This window comes from Phaenicophaeus curvirostris, chromosome 1, assembly GCF_032191515.1.
Source record: "Phaenicophaeus curvirostris isolate KB17595 chromosome 1, BPBGC_Pcur_1.0, whole genome shotgun sequence".
Taxonomy (NCBI): domain Eukaryota; kingdom Metazoa; phylum Chordata; class Aves; order Cuculiformes; family Cuculidae; genus Phaenicophaeus; species Phaenicophaeus curvirostris.
In genome coordinates, this window is record NC_091392.1 from 141,483,524 (window position 1) to 141,504,049 (window position 20,526).

Genomic DNA, 20,526 nt, shown 5'->3' on the forward strand with positions numbered 1-20,526 from the left:
GTGAGTCTTTAAAGCTCATGCAACTCGTATGGAAGATGTTCTTTGAAAAGAATCAGAGATTTATTTGGGTAAAACTCTGAGTGGATGACAAGTGCATGCAAAGAAATAAGATTAATATTTCTCAAGTAGAAAGACATAAGCTGCTTGAACAAGAAGTATTTGCTTTCTGGCTAGGGACCAAGGCTTTTATGTCCTTCAGGGTACAGAAATAGTTGTTCTTATGGTGAATTCATAGTCATTCTGCCAAATGGGATCATTTTCAAGATGAACTTTGCCACATCTGTTAGATAAAGAAAATCAAAATAATTTTGCTTTTTAAAGAAATCTTTCCATAATGTCTGGGGACGATGGTTATTAAGTTATCTACCTACCGTGATCTTAAGGAAATAATAGCAAGTTGGAAATAATATTATTATCTTAGGTCCTTCTATCAATCCAACCTTCACCATCCAGCTTTGCAACTATCTCTCATTGTTTGTGTATTATTTGCATAATCTTATATGTTACGTGTAATACTGAAACTCCTAAAATCCTATCTGGCTAACAAGTCCGTTACTATACCTCTAATATTCCCCTTTCTCTGTTTATTCGACTGTCTTCCAGGCTCCAGAGCTGGAAGTTCAGTTCCTGACTCCTGGATATTCAGCATCAATCACAAGAGTCTGCTGTGGGTGGTGCAGGGCTCCTTACATTACCATGCTTGTTGAAGACTGGCATCAGCTAACTGCTCTTAGCAAAGAAACCTATGGGAAAGTCTCAGGGAGAAGTTTCTTTCTATTGAATACAAAGCCTGAAAAACTAAAGCTCTTTAGAGGAGGAAAAGATGTGCCTCCTGAGTGACCATCTGTCTCCTGACCTGGGTTGCTGGGCTGTTCACTCAGCAGAGGTGCACTGGGATTACCGTGCCGCAGAACGCGATGGTCAGTGTGCTAGTGGCAGCTGTGTGGGATGGGGAGAAGCAGCAGACCTCCTCCCTGACAAACACAGCTTTCTCTTTTCTGTCCTTGTTTTATCCACATGCAGTCACTGTGGATAAAACAGGCCTCTTTTTCAACACATTTAAGTGACCTTGTTTTACTGAGACCGCTCACAGTAAAGCATGCAGCTCACAGAGAAATATTTTTAACTGAACTAGGGATGGGCAGCACAGCATAAACATGAGTCATGGTACCCATAGGAACTCTTGGTCTTTCAAACAATAAGGCTGAAAGAAGTCTTGCTGGAGAGCGTCATGCTTCTATAGAGAGCGTCTATAATTATTAGTGAGATCAAAATTTTACTCTGTGACAGAGGAAGAACTCTGGGGTTTTTTACCATTTGTGGCAACAGGCTTCTTCCACAGAAGTCTGCAGAAACTTCTGTTACTTCTGTATGCTGTAAGTATTAAAAATTGTGTCTCATATTACATTTATTACATAAGTTATGGGGAAAATGTGGATTTTACAATAGCAGCCACGTGATTTTTTTCTTAAGTCCAACAGTTAAATTCAGTACAGATCGGAGTGACAACAAGTTACTTTTGAGGGTACATTCTGTGATGTTGTGGGGTTTCCAACCAGACCTTTTCCTCACTCTTTGTTGTACTGGTCCTCTGTCTTCAAGGCAGGTTGCATATCTAGGTTGCCTGCCTCATCTCCCTGGGGGACTTCAGGACAGAAGGCCCCCTCCAGTTCCCCAAACTCCAGCCATAATAAATGGAAAAATAATTGATCATCAAACAAGGAACAAAAGGGTAATTTGCTCATCCTTTGTCTGTATCATGCTACTAAATACTTCCAAGAGATTATTTGTGCTTATTTGTCTGCTTTGTTTTGATAGTAGTAAAGTTGATGGTGAATGCATGGGATTTTCACCCATAATTGCACTAAATTCTAGTAAAATTAAATACGTAGTAAGCCCATCAGGTAACAGATCAGTTCTATTTCAGTTTGGTTTACCTGACCTATTGCATCTCCCAGAGTGTATCTCTGAAAAAATACATCAAGAGATTCCTTCTCTTTACCTACAATTGCTTATAGTTTATGCTATGAAAGGGGAATCAGCACAAATGAATCCTGACAAGATATCTTACAAAACTAATAAAAATCAGCATGCAGAAATGCCATCTGTAATTGTACTATTTTGCCATAAAAGGTCTGTGGGCCAATCAAACCATCTTTTTTTTTTCTTTCTTTTTTCCTTAGAAAAACTTAGCTTTTATCCTTGTAAGACACTGGTACAGTTGCCTTGATTTTGGAATGATCCGTAAGTATAACTCTTTTGAATCTCAGGAACAATATACCTCATCCAAACCTTTGTCATGATTAATCTCTAGCTTTGATAGCTTCAGTGTGTCATCCTGCTTGCTTGTCAAATCTATCATCAAATCTAAATTGCCAATAAATGTATTCCACATCTCTTTTGGGAGATGAAGATTGTCTGCATGCTAAACAAAGAACAGAATGCACAAAGCTGAGATACACACTGAGATATAATATTCTCCCTCTTAAAATACCGCAGGTGAAATGATAATGTGGAAATATTCTTACCCTGAGGAAGGCAGACTCCAGTTGCAGCTTAGCAAATCAAAGACCAGAAAACTTGCTTGCAATAACATCCTAACAAATCCAAAGAGTTATTTTTTTCCCCTGGTTAAAAATTATTCACACTCTTGACATTTAATCCAAATCCAGAGATTAAGGCAGAAGAACTTCAATAATTTGTTTAGTTAGGTATGAAAAGTAATTTGTCATGAAACTGTGAGCTTGCTACTATAAAGATTTTAAAAAATCATAACTATTCATGGATGAACAGTAGGACTTTTCCACACAGGAAAATTCATCATCATTTCAGGTTTCAGTATCTTTTTATATTTTGCATGGCAAATAAAAAGTTGTCCACCAAGCTTGAAAAGTCTCTTTTTTTTTTGCGTTGGTCACACTGTGGGAGAAACAGACATTTCTTTAGATTCCCTTAATTTGGTCTTCATGGTTGTAAAATTAGTTAAAAGCAAAACGAAGGAACTTCTCATTCAAAACCTCGCTTTCTTGCAATTAAAAATAATATATCTGTGTACCAACAGAGTAGAAAACTAAGGCACTTCAAATTCTCAAATCTTTCCATTCCTGGACAGGCTTTAGTGTTCAAATGTTAATAGGACGCCTGTGTTAAAAAAAATAAAACCACCCATAAAAAACTTGGCCCACATTCAGGCTCAAGAATCTGTGAAACAGACTTTTTCCATATCATGACCTCAGTCTTACGATTTCTCTTTTGCAAAATGTTAGTTATTTTTCTTGGCAGGTGGCCAGAACCCTGTATCTCTGTATCTCTCCTTCTCACACTCCTCCTCTCCCCACCCTCCAGGCACACACACACCTCTTGTCTTTCCATAATCCAGCCACTCAACCCCGAGATGAAGTAACCCTCCCATCCTCTGGCTGACAGGACACGGTGATGGTGTGGGAAAAAATCAGGTTATAAAAGCCTGGAAGTATCAAATGCTCCTGATTGCCTTTCTGTTCTTTTGGACTAATTTTATTTTGTTTCCCTACTTAAGACCCCTGACCGAAGCCAACAGCCCCCTGCACCCAGCAGTGGTGGTGCCCCCACCGAGCATCAGCCTCAGAGGGTTTCAAGTTGCAGCGGCTTTTGCCCAGGGTAGAGGATTTCCAAAACACGTTACCCCGGCAACTAGGAATTTTAGCCCAGCAAAAACACCACCACGCACATCACAACTCCAACATGCGAGACACTGAGCTTCATTTATCATTCTCTTCAGAGAAAAAATATGGAGTGAGGTCAATGGTGCCTGCCTTCCTGGAAGCGTTTCTGATGAAATAGACTTCTTCCCAGGTACTTGCATCTCCTGATTTTCCTGGCAACCCCTCTTTAACCACCATATTCAGAGCCAATATATAATACATTAAAAATTCCCAGTTAGTCCCTTACAAATTACAAAGTCCAAGGAAAACAGTACCTAAGAGAAAAATAATATGCTTTCAGTGCAATACAGGAAAACATTTCCTCAAGCATGACAATATTTTAGCCGGTTAAATTAGTCAGTTTTATTCTAAATGATGTTAAATGTTATAGAAACATTTTTTTACTTGGTATAAAATTATAAATAATGCCTAGCACTATGGTAAGTTTTCCAATGGGACAAAAGTTGCTGTTTTGAAGCAAAGGCATCTTTTGCATTAAACTACTTTCCCTTTCAGCTTTAAGTCTCCTAGAAAAAAGAGGAGCTTCCTGGGGCTAATTATTTTTCTCTCCAGCATGCATATAACTGGTGGATTGTAAAGGTGAAGTTGCTAAACAAGGGCCTGGATCAAGAGGACTTTATAAATAAAACTGCGCTGAGCCTTGCAGTGATAAGGTCAGTTATCTCAAGATATTGGATATATCTGGTAAAAGAGAGGGCTGGCATTTAAAAATAGGACAGCAAAGGTCCTATCTCACCCCATGGAAGTCAATTACAAAACTTCCCCCAGATCTCAGTGGTGCTATTATTTAGCATTCTTCTATCACTGTTCCTGTGTACATCTCAGATAAAGGGTTTTTTTTGTGGGACTCCAACTCAACAGAAGCTAAATTTCATCTCAGGAGAACCACAGCTGCAACAAAGGTCAGATTGGGCTTCTAGGTGTTTTCTTTCTAAAACAAATAAGCCCCATCTCATCTGCTTTTGTGGACATCATGTTTTTAAGATCTTTTTATGTGACTTCATATGTTACTTAAAAAACTTGTAACCTTTATCATCTTCGACTGCTATACATCTGTAATTTTCACATAGCAAAACCCCAAAATTTCACCACTAATACCAACTGGTTCTTCCTCCTTAACTTTGAAAACCCTCAAAGACAGACTCAGTAAAGACCAGATTTTCTTCCAAGAAAATGCCTTTATAGCATTTGAAGAAAATAGATTTATTGGTATCAACTTACAGTAGCTTTTTGTGAAGCATCAGCAGCATTGTACACTGCAAATCCAAAAAATCCATGCTCAGAAAAGGCAGGCAAGCTTCACATTGGCATTGTGACAAAACATCCCACAGGTCAAATCAGTTTGTTTCTTGGAGTCATAAGTGGTTATGGGATCGGATTTTTTTAACCGTCAATATATTTAATATACAGAGAAATGCTCTATACATGGACTGAGGGTAATTCTTCAGGGGAGGGCAGAAAAAAAAGAACTTTTTCATGGAAAAACACCCTAGGAGTGTTTAAAAGATGGGTGGATGAGGTACTGAGGGGCACGGTTTAGTGATTGATAGGAATGGTTGGACGCGATGATCCTGTGGGTCTTTTCCAACCTAATGATTCTGTGATTCTCTGATTCTGTGAAATCTGAGGGCTGAGGAGTGTGTTTTAAAATTTTAACTGTTCTTGCTGGACTGGCTGAGCAGAGTGACAGTCTGGCAGTGTTAGGAGCTAGCTCTGCAAGCTGAGGCTCAAGTAAACAGGTGGAATAGAGCAATGCAGCCAGCCTTCTTCCTCTGCCAGTAACTTGGGTCATGGATAAACACCAGACTTTCACTTCTACCGTTTTCAAGACCTCCATCGCTCTGAAAAACACTGCCTTTATTCATAATAGTAAAGTATTTTTTCTTTCTTTATTTTTTTTTTTTAGCATGGTCTGCAAGAATTCTCTCAGAAACATTGCAAAGGTACATTAAAAGCCATTGATGATACAATGCACCAGTGTTTTCAGAAATAATATATTTTAAAAACTTAACTTAAAAGAGATAATTTGTTATTGGTTATCACCCCTTAGAAGGTGTGTCTCTAGGCAGAGGAGGCCCACCTGTGACTCATAAGCAGGTTGATATGTTCCTGGCAGCCCTCAGCAGAGACCATGGAATCACTAAAAGAGGCATCACCAAATCACTGGCCAACATGTGTGTGCTGCAGGCATCCTTGCCCTCTACAATACCCGAAACTTGAGCTGTGGAAGACTCAGAATTTGCCTAGGTATCTTGATCTGAAAACTCAAAGTGGAATGTACCCCAGAAAAGTTTGGGCAGCCCTAATCTTGGAACTGACTTCTGCAGTCGTAGGGATTTCACCCTTTTTCATTGTCCTCCAGACCCATCTGTGAGCTATTTTCTGGTTCAATTGACTTAAGCCTTCACACTCCTTTTGGCAAACAAACAGAAGGATACCTGATATGTATCACAGAAGGAATTTTCTTTTTCCTCTGCAGCTTGCATACTTTGCCCCTTCCCTATCCGCCATCCCTCCCTCTTGTTCAGTGAGACAAAAGCCAAAAACCTTCTTATTCAATTTGAGTGGACACTGTCCTAAGAAACTAAGATTGAAACTCTGGAGGGAGGATGGGGATGTGACAATGGGGCAGGGTCTGCTCTGCTCACCAGGTCTGCAGGCAGCTGGGAGAGGCAGCAGTTCCCATTATCCCCTTCTTGCTGCATCTGGCATTCCTCAGGACATTTACCACTTACTACCCAAGTCTGTCTTTAGAAACTTAAACTACTCCTCATTTCCTTTACCGTTCTGGGTGAGTAATCCTTAGCCATTTTTACAGAACATTACATTTTTCAACACTTTTTACAAATATTAACAATATTATAGTCTTCATGGCGGTCTAATTGTTATTTTAGATGGGGGAAAGCCAAGGCTAACTTTAAACAACTTGCACCAGGCCTTAGGGAACAGTGAGGTGGGATTAAGGCTTGTTTTCCAACTCTAGTGCTCAAGCAGGTTGCAGTTGTTGCTTGAGGGACTTAAGGTCCTGGCTCAAGACCACTCATCAGCCAGATGTGAGAGGCCAAGCTCCCTGGGGGCTGAGAGTGGGACGGTGTGTTGGCAGCACTCACTCAAGCTGCTCTCCTGCCCTTGAGACCGATTCCCTCTGCTCTCTGGAGGCACTTTGTAATCCCTCTGCCTCAGTCTTCCCATCCGTGGAAAAGGAAACCAGCAGGAGTTTTTAGCTGCTCAATAACTATTAATATCTGTGAATCACTCTAAAGATAGAAGGGCAAGACAGAAGAGAGGAAGAAAAGGCAAGAAACCAACAGGCATTGCTCATGCCAGTACAGATGTAGGTCACATCAAGCAAGAACAGTAGACATTGCTGAGTACCTGTTTCCTCTTTCCTTCCTCAAGGGAAATCAGGGCGATGAGAACGATAAGCAGCTGCTGAATGGGCAAGAGACTCTAGCATTAATGTCTGCAAACAGCCAGCTTGGAAGCTGCTGAATTTAGTACTGTAAATGAAGAACCCCCTGAGCAAACCATGCTTCATGTGATGCTGGGGACCAGTGCAGTGAAAGAACAGAGCCAACATCTATTTCTGCCTGGCAAAAGCAAACAAGCAAGCACACACACCGAGATCACTGTGATTCTCAGACAGTATTAGCAAAGGACAAAACTTGCATAACTGCCATAAATTATAAAAGCCTCCCTCAATCTTAGTTAATTCTCTTGTAAAAAGGGAGGGGAAAATTTGGAGCAGCTCAGCATGAAAACAATCGTGGGAGGGATAATAAAGAGACAGCACCGAGGTATCTAGTTTCGAGCCCTGGTATCATTAGGTAAGTGCACTAGAAATGTAGCAGTGAATCACAGTCAGGCATGATTAACTTAGGGTAGTTTGAACTGGAAATCATTTACAAACTCCAAGGTACTGAAGAACAGCACAACAGACAGTGCATCAAAAGTCATCCCAAGAGCAGGAGTTTACTGAGCGCTTTGTGTATTTCTGTCATTTTTGAATTATTGTCATCTTTTGCACATGGGAAGGTGGGAAAGCACAGACCTCCAGCTCAGTATGAAGTTACCATCGCACTTTGCAGTCCTCTGAAATATGTGCACTGGTTGGAATCACTTTTCCTTGCACAGAAGTTTTATAAAATTACAAGTTTTAATTGCAGTGTTCCAAGGTTTACTAAAGGACCCAGGTTTTGCCAAAGAAAATTAAAAATCCTGAATCTGAAAATATTAAAGTACAAAAGAGCAGATTTTCTTCATCCCTTCCCCACTCCTTAATGCAGCCCTTCAGACTAAAACTGGTAAAAGCAGGGAAGAAAAGATTTTAATAAAAATTAGATGTTTTTAACACATTCTCTGAAAATTCTCTGACTATTGAAAATCAAACCTTTTATCACAAAACTAAAAGAACTAAACCTTGCTGGATATTTATGAACAGTCCTAAAAGTTTAAAAATGCTCAGTGAAGCAATGATCAATAGAGAGCTACATACATTAAGAGTACAACAACAATAAACCTCCTCAAATCCAGAATTCTCTAAGCTTAAATAGCACTCAATTATAAGGAACATGGATCAGCTGGGGAAGACTCCAGACAGCTTTACATCTTTGTATTGTTTGCAGTGTTCATTGCAATTCTTCAGTGCCAGTTCAGGCGATCATTGTGCATGCTGAGGAGGTGAAGGCCATAGGAAAATCATGCAAAATGATACAGCTCTGCTCAGACTTCCTCCCCACTTTTGCATCGTTCTCATTCTCCTACATCTATCTCAGTTATTTCTGGCATTGTAATAACTGCCTTTATTTATCTGCTTCATTAGGATGTTGCATCAATTAATGTGTATCATCCAATGCATACCAGTTTCTTAATGTTTAATATTATTATCTGTGAAGAGCTATGTCATACTGAGTCTATCTAGGGAGCTAATGTATACAGGAAAAAAAACCCTATGCATAACACGCTTCAGAATGATGCATTTACCATATCCAAACCCCTCTGAACAGATCCTGTGCTCTAGGTTTCTGTACCTATGGAGGTTATGGGTAGCACTTTTGGCCCCAGGGCTCCAGGTCACAGGGTAATATCTGATTTTGAGGACGTGGAGCCCAGTGAATAAGGCAGGAGGAATGTCTTGAGGGAGACTTCATGTAAATGCTCTGTTCACAAGCATCTCACTGCCTGATTCAGGAGGGTAATCAACCTGTCCATTGAAGCTCCATAAATAATGTTTGGATGGAGGTAGTAAATCTGCACCAAGGATGAATTAACTGCCATTGAGTCGTACAAGCTTGGCTTGAGTGTGTGGCTTGTAACGTGCCTTAGGAAAACAAGAAAGACATTTGTAAGAATGAAACATTAATTTGCTCCTCCCTGTCTTTTCTGTTACGTTTTTGTAGGCCAACTGACTTGCTTTGTGGGGTTTTTTTTGTTGCTGTTTGTTCCATTTTCACATGGGAACACTGATTCACAGTGAAACAAATCCACAGTTTCTCCTGTTTGGGCCCAAATGTGCTACCTTTCCTACATCAGTGTTGCTCCTTTTTAGCACCCCTGCCAGGAGATGCCAAATGGACTTCTCCAACACTCTCAGGGGAGCAACATCTCACAAGATGGTGCAGTTTTTTTTACCCACAGGACTTCTGGCAGTGTTCATGCCCCCTTGCACACCTCTCCCCTTGCACAACCCCACCAGATCCCAGCTGCAGACCTGAGCACTGAACCCTAACACAATAGCATGGTCTTCTCTGCAGATGCAGGGGAAGAGTATGCCCATTGCTATAGATGGACCTAGGCACATGCACTCATGCATTCATCTGTACGTGTGCACCATGGGTCCTTCTGGTTGTGGATCTTGTGCACAGACACGAGCTGCTGCATCCCCAAAAGAACAGAGAAAGTCTGTATTCATGACTGCCTGAGAACAAGGGGATAAAAGGCTTTCCTAGAAGAAAGTGGGAATTAGGAGAAACCTGGGGAAGGCAACAGAAAGAGAACTGGGTTGTCAGTGTGCACCTACACATCAACACGAGTTTATTTACTACACTGTAACACACAAGTATCCAGCCCTCTATTCAATAACACATAGATTTTGGTTTAATAATAGCTTTTGCTCCTGTTGCTCCCCCTTCTTTCTTGTTTCCAATATTTGACCAATGGTTTTCTTTTCTACTGCTCTCTTCGTGATAACCTGGCATTTGCAGTTCCTTTTCCTCATTCTTAGCTGCATCACCCTCATTTTCTTCTCCTCTTCTGGCACAGCATTTGTTGGTTCCCTTCCTCTCATTTCCTCCTTTCTATTTTGCCTCCTTTTCCACACAAACAATTTCTCTATCTAGAGTGGCCTCTGCTTCTTGAACACAGTCATTTATCAGTTGTAACCCATTGTTTCTACTCTCAAAAATTGCTCTGAGAACCACAGTCTGCCGTGGGGTAGCCTTCGCATATAGTAACAAATTAAAGATATACATTACAAAGATACTATATTTAGAAGATAGCACAGTTTCAGAAGGTTGCACTAAGATACCTTATTAGGCTATGAACTTTTAACACCTAAGCAGATTATGAAGTCTGTCATATCTAATACAGCACACAATATGACACAGTATGTAGTCTCAACCAAAAACTTTACACATATCTGGGTGTATCTCTGAACCCATAATCAGAGATACCCATATTCTGGTTTCAGAGATCTTACAGGGTTTTAATCTGATGAGGAAGAAGAAAGGAAAGAACATTCCTCATCAATAAAATAGCATCTACCTAGATAAAAACACTTAGGAGGATGGCTTATGTTTTACATATTGCTAAATATCAGCAAAATTAAATGTGTTCATTTCTCCAAAATACCTCCAGATGGCATTAAAACTCTTCTTCTTTTCATCTTTATTGCAATATTATTTTAAAAAATGATAATTATTGGAATCATTCTATTAACCATTCCCAGCAATCATACTATCAGAAGGCATAAGGCTGCTAATGCTTAATTCATTTAATATGTTTGGCTAAATATGCTCACATACGGTAATTACATTCCAAAACACAATCTGCAGGACAAGCCACTTCTTACACCGTGTCAAATCTTTTCCTAGATTAATTTCCAGAAGATTTTTAATGCGTATTTGCAGCAGAAATAAAAATATCCCACAATAAATCACTGTTATTGTACCTCCTTCTGTGACTACTTTTGACAATGTAACAAATGGTGACACCTTGAGAGATTTACGTGATATAATGCTCTGAATTTAAATAACAGGAATCAGAAAACATAAATTATGGGCAAGATGCACTCTAAAATTCACATGACTGACTGTTACAAGAACTTCTCTCCTTCAAATGGGATTAAAAAGGTGAACGGTTTTGCAGAAATTCATAATGTTTCTGCCTGGTGGTTATTAAAGGAATTCATTTATCTAACTCAGTTTGGGAGACTGATGCTATTTATTTATGTTTTTAACTTGCAGCCCATCTGTTTCATAGACTGGTTTATGTTGGCAAAACATTCATTCCTTTGTATACTAGAGCTAAAAATGGTAAAAGCTTCTATTGTTGCACTAGAGTGAAGGTGAACACTGATATATTACAAGTGCCTGTTCCTATCTATTTCTCGACTTCTTTTGTTAATTCAAAAACATCAACAAAATCGTGAGAGACCAGAGATAGCTGTAATTGGATTTCAAGTAATTCAGAGGTGAAGCTGCAGACTGCAGTCTTTTAAAATTACATCAGTACATCAAAGGCATATGTGACATGATGTTTTTTAGCAAGTGTGACAAACTCCAGCAGCATTAAGGTAATGTTGAAGTTACGTTATAAAGGCCAACCTCACACAACCACAAAAATCATCTCATCTCTGTTCAGTGTGATATGCAGCCATTTCACTTGCAAAGTTCTCTGACTTACTAGCATGTAAAAATTCTAGGAATAATTAATGTTTAGTCATTATCTAAAAAGCCTTTTTAAGAAAAGTACCAGTGAAAGAGCTTTATCTTAACGAAAACAAACAAATTCTATTTTGCCCAACAAATCTGATAAAACCACAGCTGTCTTCTCTGATCTTAAGCACAAAAGTGACTTACGATGTATGAGTTGCGCTTTTCTCTGGACTCTTTGGCTCTACATCACTTTTCCCTTTAAAAGAGAAGAAGAAAATGACATCAGAAATGGGTCAATACACAGACTGCTCACATGTGACACGTCAATGGTTTATTCGTTCCTAACACCGACCGCTCTTGCCACACATGTAAACTGCTGCCGAGGCAATCACAGGGTCGCAGGGGCACTTCTGGAGCGTTTGCAAGTGTGGTGTCAACCCTGACTTGACTTTTATTGTCACTGCCACATGTACTCTGGAAATGTCAGGCAAGGAGACTCCACAAGAGAGGCTGCTTAGAGGACACAAGCTTTACCAGGAACAGCATACTTTGGACAACGAAAAGCTCTGCTATTGGGAGTGTACCCCATCCAATATGCACATGCTCCAAAATCTGCCTCCACGAGAAGTAATTATTTCACATAAAGCAAAACAATAACAGCAGCAGCTAGTAAGGCAGTGATAAGGGCATAATTCTGTCAATGGAGTTTTTTTGGTTCACATTAATTTTGACAGATTATGGATACAATCTTCAGCTCCTGCAACTGGGGGCTGGAGAAGCACTCTTTGCTATGTTTCGTATTTTGACTTAGGCCCTCAGCCCCAATGGAAGTCAGACACCCAAATATTTGAGAAGCATCAGAGGCCCAAGGGATGCCTTTTCACATTTCCTTACAACTCACATGGGTCCTGGCATAGCATGTTGGCTTGTGATGATCCCCTTCTTGGGACCAAAATCAACACAACCTAGTTACATAGCATAGACACCAGGGAAGCAAGGCTGCTAGCTGATGGGGTGGTATTGCTTCTGCTAACACAGGTCAAGTTCTTCTCCCTCCTTACTCCGTGTTCCTCTCTGCCTTCCCCCAAAAGAAAGTAAGGCTGATATTGTTTGCTGTAATTATTGCTCTCTGAATAATCTGAAGGAACCAAGCTTTTTATTTAGCTCTACCATGGATGTACGGGGTGCGCCACTCCATTTGAATCACCTTGAACTTGAATTCTGGACTTAGTGATTGTGCAGCTGCTGCTCCTCTTGTGTGTCACTGGATGCTAGTAGCTCTCTATACATGAGTTTATGTTGCCTAGCAGACAAGGAGGAACAGAGGTTGAGTGTGACTGGTTTACTGATGGATGCGTTTTTCTCCATTACTTTTTAATGAGCTTTGTTAAACCAAAAAACACCTGTGCCTTCTGGAAAAAATGTGAGAAGTGCTTATTTTAGTCAGGGTGTTTCAGTGTTGCCTGATTTTCTGCTCATTGACTTGAGTTGAGTGGGTTTTAGATCAGCCCCCAACATATTCCATGCATGTGAGTATTATTGATCATCCATTTGCTGCCAATAAAGTCCTCACCCTCAGCTTCCATACAGCACTGGAGTTCCAGCAATGGCTGTAAGGGGCACCTCTGGAACATTTTCTGTTGCCTTCCGGAGAGAAAGAGTTTTGATACCAATGTCCTTCTACTGCCATACAGAAGCAAGATGAAGGACTTACTCTAGATAGCGATCTTCTGCAAGCAAGTGTCTTGCAGGGGCGATCCTGGGTATTGCAGGCACTTTGCTGTGGTGGTTTCACATCTTCTCCTTCCTTCTGGAAGGGTTTGTATCTACCCAACTTAGGTGCCTCAACTTTAGTGAACAGGACATTGGAAGCTCCGGATGTCTTCAAAACCGCTGATGCCTCTCTATGGACTTCTAGGGAAGCTAAGCTCTTATCGCAGGAAGACAGCTAAACCCACCTAAAATTTAGGCACAAGCTGGGCATCCACTACATGATCTCCAGCTCACTTTTCACTTTTAGCAGAGACCTCAGAAAGTATACTCAGATGATTTACTTGCTGGCTAGAAAGTTGTTGCTACAGCATACGTTTGTCAGCCTTAGGGTGCCTGGAGCCCTGGAGCTCATCTGCATTATGGTAATTTGGAACAAGAAACCAACAGTAACAGTTGGCGTATATTCAAAGATTTTCTATTCATAACTTAGGCTTTTTATAAGTGATGAATTATTACTATGAACACTGGTTTGTTTGAGTGTGAGAGGGAATATGGATTCCTGAGTGCTTTGCCAGCAGAGTTCACATCAGTTCTACTTTCAGCAATGTATGTTAATGCAGCAACAAGGGAAACAGCATAAGCACTGTGAGGAGAGAGAAAAGGGAGTCTCTGTGATTTACCAAAACTGGATATTAATGAATTACCCTACAGTAAGCACTTGCAGCTGCTTTTATGCTAATCATCACTTAACATACTTCTGTGTGGAGGGGAAGGATGAAGCCTGTACAGATGGTAGAAATGCATTAGTCTGGCCTATCAGAGTAGAAAATCTGGCCATTAATGCTTTATCAGTTCTCACTAACTTCGTTCTCACTTGACTGAATCATAGATGTTTTTAAAATATGGATAGACTAAGCATAGTTCAATGTCACAGATACGGTAAAGGTAAAATTTTTGGTTAAGCATTTGTAAAAGGGAGCTGCCTGTCAGAACAATTTGGGGGTTTTTCACACTTAGTCTTGGCCAGACTAAGATTTGTTTTCCATTTTCCAAGTAACCTGCCAAATGCGTGCAGGTATCACTGCGGGAGGCTGGCATTTTCCAAATTGCTAAATCCTCTCTAGATCTGGCTTCTTCTAGGCAAATTTGTGTGGGCCTTTGTTTTTCTTAGTCTTTTTGGAATGGACAAAGAATATGCTACCCACCTCACCATAGGACTGCTGTTAGCAGACTCTGTTTCAGGGGCTAAGTGCTGTGTATGTCTCCTGAAACAGATGTGGACACACGTGTGCGTCTGTGTGTTGGTGAGTATATGCATACACATGCCTTCAGAAACTCAAGGTGGAAACCATCGACCCTCAGGTTCCTAGACACAAAGCTGGGAGTTCTTTTCTAGTTTTTACCTCATCTCACACAATTCCCTTCTTAATCTTTTAGATATAACTAGAGGAGATGTGTCCAGATGCCTCTGATGTGAAAATAAATTTCAAATGAACTTTTGTAGGATTTCCCCATTGAATAGTGGGTGACCAGAGAAACAGTTCTCTCTTCTGAGCTGGAATTTTGGTGAATCACTTGACATAACCAGGTCAAGTTTTCCTTTCTGGGTAACAAGGAAAAATAATATTTATTGTGACAAAGCAGTATAACTTCAGTTGTTATTGTTTTTTAAATGCTTTAACTTCCTTGTGGGGGAAGGATGAGAGAAATGTAAATGTTATCCATGAGAAAGACAATGTTTGCAGCTGGAGCAAAATCATTACAAATGACAGGCTTGAGAGCCACTCCAAAGGAGACATGGTGCAACGGGAAATAACAACTAATTGAGACTGTGAAGATGTGCATTTGGATAACACAAAACACAGACCATTAGATTTCTTTCCCACATTGAGTCATTTGCTAGCATTTCTTCATATTTGAATTGCTTTTTTCCCACAAATTTCCTTTGAGTTTGATGTACAGGACTGGTGCATCTCTTCCTAACTATGTCTTATTTGATGCCTTCCTCAACAGGAAATCTCACAGATAGAGGTCTCTGAGGTAGTCAGATTCCCTTTGCAATGTTAGGAAAAGTGTCTGGGTGTCTGACATTGACACTAACTTTTGCCATCAATGAAGGAACTGTTTCTACATGGATTCAGCTGTTCTTCACTTTTAATTGCCATCAGGCAGCCAGCACTAAGTGTGAATATATGCCGATTTCGCTGAGCAGGATGAATGAGGAGATAAGAAGAAGCTGGAGGTACTGTGGTGTGGGAGGGCAGATGGCAGAATTGGAAGTGAAAAGTCCACTGGAGTAAGGAGCAGAGGAAAGCTGTAAGGAGGTTGGATGTATTTCCTAATCCACAGAAAAGCAAGTTTCATTAGATCTGCACAACAACCTATTTTATTCAAGTGTTGAAAGTAGGAAATACTCACAATGAAACCATTACAAAAGCTGGCCAAACACTGTGGCCTCTGATGTCATTGCGAAGCCCTCAGCTGGCGAGTTTGTCATGCTCATGACACAGTGTGTGTTTGCATAGCCCTCTATTATGGCCCTTTCATGCTTCCTTCTCTCATTACGGTAGTCATTATTTTCTAACAGAATCTCAACCCCTTTGACTTTTATTATTTCCTTAGTGCTGGTACTTACAGCAGTATCAAACCAATGCCAGCAATTAAGTGACACTACTGCATGTTTCTTCACAACATTGTCTTCGCACGCCGACCTTTCCCCAGCAAAGAGCCACATCATTTTAATAGCCTACATCTCCCAGCCTTGCCTCCCTGGATGTCTTCTCCCTCACGCAGTGGGTGACCAGCCACTTTCAAAGCCCTACCTACCAGCTCAGGGCATTTTTCATCTTCAGTCACAGCCGTGTAATTTGCAAACAGTGCTCTGTGCTGGCTGACAGGTCAGGAAGCTAGCAAAACAGTTCTTTTGGTTGAGATGATTTTCTGTTGAGAGCAGGACAGGATCACGTATTTTTAATATGCAAGACAATATTAACAGCAGGGGTGTCAGGGGAGAGGATTAATATTTTGTTTCGTAGAGCAATTCAATCTTTCCTTTCAATACAGCTGCTAAGTTTTTTACCATAACGAAATGCAATTAAAATGCTGCTGATCTGCACCACGATCTGTAAATTGGAGTCCACTGAAAATCCACAACCAGGAGCCACACAAATACACAACTACTCTGCCCACACTGATAGCCAAAAAAAATCTCATGGCCATATAGTCTTTGAGACATTATCTGGTGTTTGTCAGGATTTATGTATCTTATTATTGTGCAATAGCCACAAAACACACCTAATTTGCCTATGAAAGAGAAACAATAACATGTCTTCCGGCAGAAGACTTCCTTTCCTTTCATAATGCCTGTGAAAGATAAATGACAAGCCTTCCTGCAGAATTTTCTGGCAGTCTGGATCTGGCCATGCAAGTAGGTCAACTCTTTTCTGGCTTTCAAAAAAAAAAAAAATCACCCTTTTGCCCTTTCAATCTTTCTCATCTACACTGTGAAATGGCCATAACAAAATGAATCCTTCTTGTTCTTCCCAGTCCACCAAAAGAGCTGAGATATTGCTGGTCACTCCAATACAGTTCTCCACATTTGGCTACGGCCAAGTACTGCCTGCTCGAGGCTCTTTGCTGTCCCAGTCTGCAACTGGTTCCTTACTCTATCAGTCATTTGCTTTTCATAGTCATTGTCATCCCCTCCATCCAATGTAGCCACAAAATGAGTTGGTACTTACTTGTATTGCTGTGTCCTGTAGATCCCTGTTGTGACTCCTACGGTAATAATAGAAAAAAGGTACAGTGTGTTATTTTACAGCAATTTTCAGCTGCAATACTTGCTTGAACATTACCTTAACAATACAAACAGTGCTGTTAATTGTTCATTCAGTTTCAAAGTAATTTTCAAATGTAATTGTATCCTTGTAAGGATAAATCCAATATTTCTTTGAAAATCCATTAATTCTAACGCTTGCAAACTTATTTCACAGCAACTCTTTAATGGTGCAATTCCTTGTATAGCTATTATGACTCTCCTGCTCACTATTCATTTATTGATCAGCCAAAACTCATCTATTATCTTCTACAAGTTTAGAAGAGAAGACAGGGGAAGGCCAATATTGTTTCATGGATCATTGGATTCCTGAGGTGATAGTAGACCTGGTCTTTCCTTTTTATATGTTGATATTGACAGCACCAGGGAATGGAAATACAGACTTTAGTTCTGAGTCCCCAAGATTACAAGGTCAACTTTGCACCACAACTGCAATATTTTGAATACGGTGCAACAAATCAGACCATCTTTTTCCTAATGTGCAAATGTTCACAAATTACTCACAGAATTTGTTTGCGTTCATAAAAATATCAGAGAAGCCTATAAATAGGAGGGAAATATAAATATAAACTATAACAAAAAGATGTTTGAATTAAGAGAAAAAAGAACGCTCTGCTATGGATGACAGCAGAGAAGATATCCTATATGTAAGTCTGCTTCTGAGTAATGCCACCTCCCCCAGGAACACCATGTTGTACGTATACATGCTGGAGTTACAACTGAGAGGCCAGCTACCCACAGCAATACAAGCCATCATTTTCAGTGAAGAGTGGGCACTGGACCAGTTCCTGGCTGAACGATCAGCCAAATGTACAGCACATCATGAAAGAAACAGCAAGTCCCCAGAGAGCTCAGGGATTCTCTTTCTTGGCTGAGCCGAGATTTTGCTGCTGATTCACTCAGAAGCATACCTCAGGGTTCGGGGCCCCAAGACTTTCCTGTCATCTGTAAATGGAGGCTGGCTGGACCACAGGCACTGGGGTCTCGAGGGCTTGGCTAGTCAAATCTCTTTGATCTGGACCATTTGCTCTAAAGCCAAGGGAAAAAAAGGACCTCTAAAGCCAGTCTCCAGACTGCAGGAATTCACTCTGTAATTTTTATGCTATAATGCACAGCTGCAATTCACTGCCATCCTACGTATCTAAAATGAGAGTCAACAAATTGGGCACTGGAACAGGCTGCCCAGGGAGGTGGTTGAGTCACCTTCCCTGGAGGTGTTTAAGGCACGGGTGGATGAGGTGCTAAGGGGCATGGTTTAGTGTTTGATAGGAATGGTTGGACTCGATGATCTGGTGGGTCTCTTCCAACCTGGTTATTCTATGATTCTATGAAATGTTTGGGCAAGCCCTAAGAATTTCTGCCTTCAACTACAGTATGGAAAGATCTGTACTGCGTTTCACACAGTGACAATAATGCCTCAATAATTTGAAATTGTTGACTTTTGAAAAATTGCCTCAACATTTTGCAAATGCTTCTGATGGATATTAAAGACTGCTTTTTTTTTTTTTTTCCTGGTGACTGAATATTATCTGAAGAAGTCAGGATCAGCTTGCAGTGGTGATGTAGTGACATAAACACTTGAAATTAACTGCTATTCTAGTAGCCAGCCAGTCTGCCAATGAAAGTAGTCTATTAGATCATGTTCAGTTCCCAGAATAGTGACTTTATGTACCTAGAGAGGTTTTGGGGAATACAATAATTTTGATGGAAATATCTGCAGTTTTGTGAAACTATTTGAAACCAATAAAAAAGATGTAGTTCACTCTTTTACATTTTTATCAACATCAGCAAGAATAAACACCCCCTTTTAATTGTCTGCATAGTCTTGAATTTGACATCAGAAAAATACATGAGCTGTAACGTTTTCACTTCTCTTTTTAACTGATTATTTAAAATAGATGTCAGGATTCTCAACAAATTATTCTTAATAATAAAGGCTAATACAGGAGTCTCATAGTGAAATAGAGAGTGTTCAAGCTGAGGTAAGAAAAAATATGACTATATAATTTAGAACCAAAGATGAAGTCTTCAGTTCTAGGGATTACTTTCTGGTGCATTTGCTCCAGCTTGTTAAAATCAACAAGAAAGGAAAAATTAAATGAATTGAGCATGTAAAGAATAACATCACTAAAGTAAATGTATTGAGTATGTAATGAATAACATCATTATGATAACTTAGCTTCTGCTCAGAATAATCACCAAAGAGGTTTGTGACAAGACACCAGTTTTCCTGGATTGGGTAAATGAATTCTCAAATAACAAAATGATGACTGAGCCCATAATATCACATACACATAACTAGAAACCTGGTCAGACTCTCAAGACATGAAATCATAATAAAAAGGAAGAAAGAGAAGAAAGAAGGCAGGTGAATTAATAGCATTTTTCTCCCTACAAGAGTAGAGAATTAATGCCTGAACACAAAAGCTCATTCAAACAAGCATCAAGTGAGCTCTTATTTACCAAATTTAATTATTCATTTAAAGTTTATTTATTAAGATGTTTTTAATAGAATTACAATCAAATAATGCCTGATCATTTATATGTAACAAAGTGTGACAGAGATAGAATAAAGGAAATCATACACAGCCTGTCACATCACACTCTGATTCAATTATCCTTAAGCTTTGAAAAATCAGAAATAAAGAGACTGTCATTGCCCCTTCCTAGTAAATTCAAGAGTACAAATTAATTCCACAGAGAACAAAAATTCAAAGTTAAGGATGACATGTAACTTTATGCCCTCTATTACACAAAGGACAGTTCCCTAAATGTGCTCTCCCAGCAGCAATGTGCTGGGAAACCTACTGAGTGGCGCTACACCTGTCAAACCTGACCTGGACTTTTCTTCCGTTCTTGTGCATTAATGCAGATCTCCCATGCTAACGAGACCTTATTTCATATACAGGTATAGCATATGCACATTCACCTCCCCACCCACCTACCATATAGTTATATAGATGGACACATCCTCACATGCAATTTCAAAAATGGAATTCTGTTATATTTGTGATATATAAACCTCAGTTATTTACCTTTTATTGCTAGACCGATTTCAAAACCAGTCTAGCTACAGCTGCTGTGGCCTTTGCAACTTTAACAGCCTAATTAATAAATTTCAAGTCTCAAGCTGTCATATCGCTAATTACTTGAGTTGCAGGTTAAAAGCAGTTTGGCATGTACAGGAACTAATGATGCTGACACTCAGCTTTTATAGACAAAAAGTCAGGATGATCCACATTGTTGCAACAGGGCAGGAGTTCTACAAGCTTCTCTTTTTCTCATTCCCAAAATAATGAGTAACTTTACACTTGGGAACTATCTTCTGCTAAAAAATAATTGCAGCCCACTTGATTCTCTGGAGTCGAGTTGGCTGAAAGAGGCATTGCAAATGAACTGA

General features: G+C 39.9%; 1 protein-coding gene across 1 annotated transcript in view; it reads right to left on the minus strand.

Moving 5' to 3' along the window:
* AFF3 (ALF transcription elongation factor 3) overlaps positions 1–20,526 on the minus strand; it is a 328,515-nt gene that overhangs the window by 111,809 nt on the left and 196,180 nt on the right. Inside the window, exons 6-7 of the mRNA XM_069855424.1 lie at positions 17,032–17,068; positions 11,783–11,834 (exon numbers count right to left, since the gene is read on the minus strand). Of these exons, the coding sequence (XP_069711525.1) occupies positions 11,783–11,834; positions 17,032–17,068 (89 nt within the window). The remainder of the gene's footprint in view (positions 1–11,782; positions 11,835–17,031; positions 17,069–20,526) is intronic.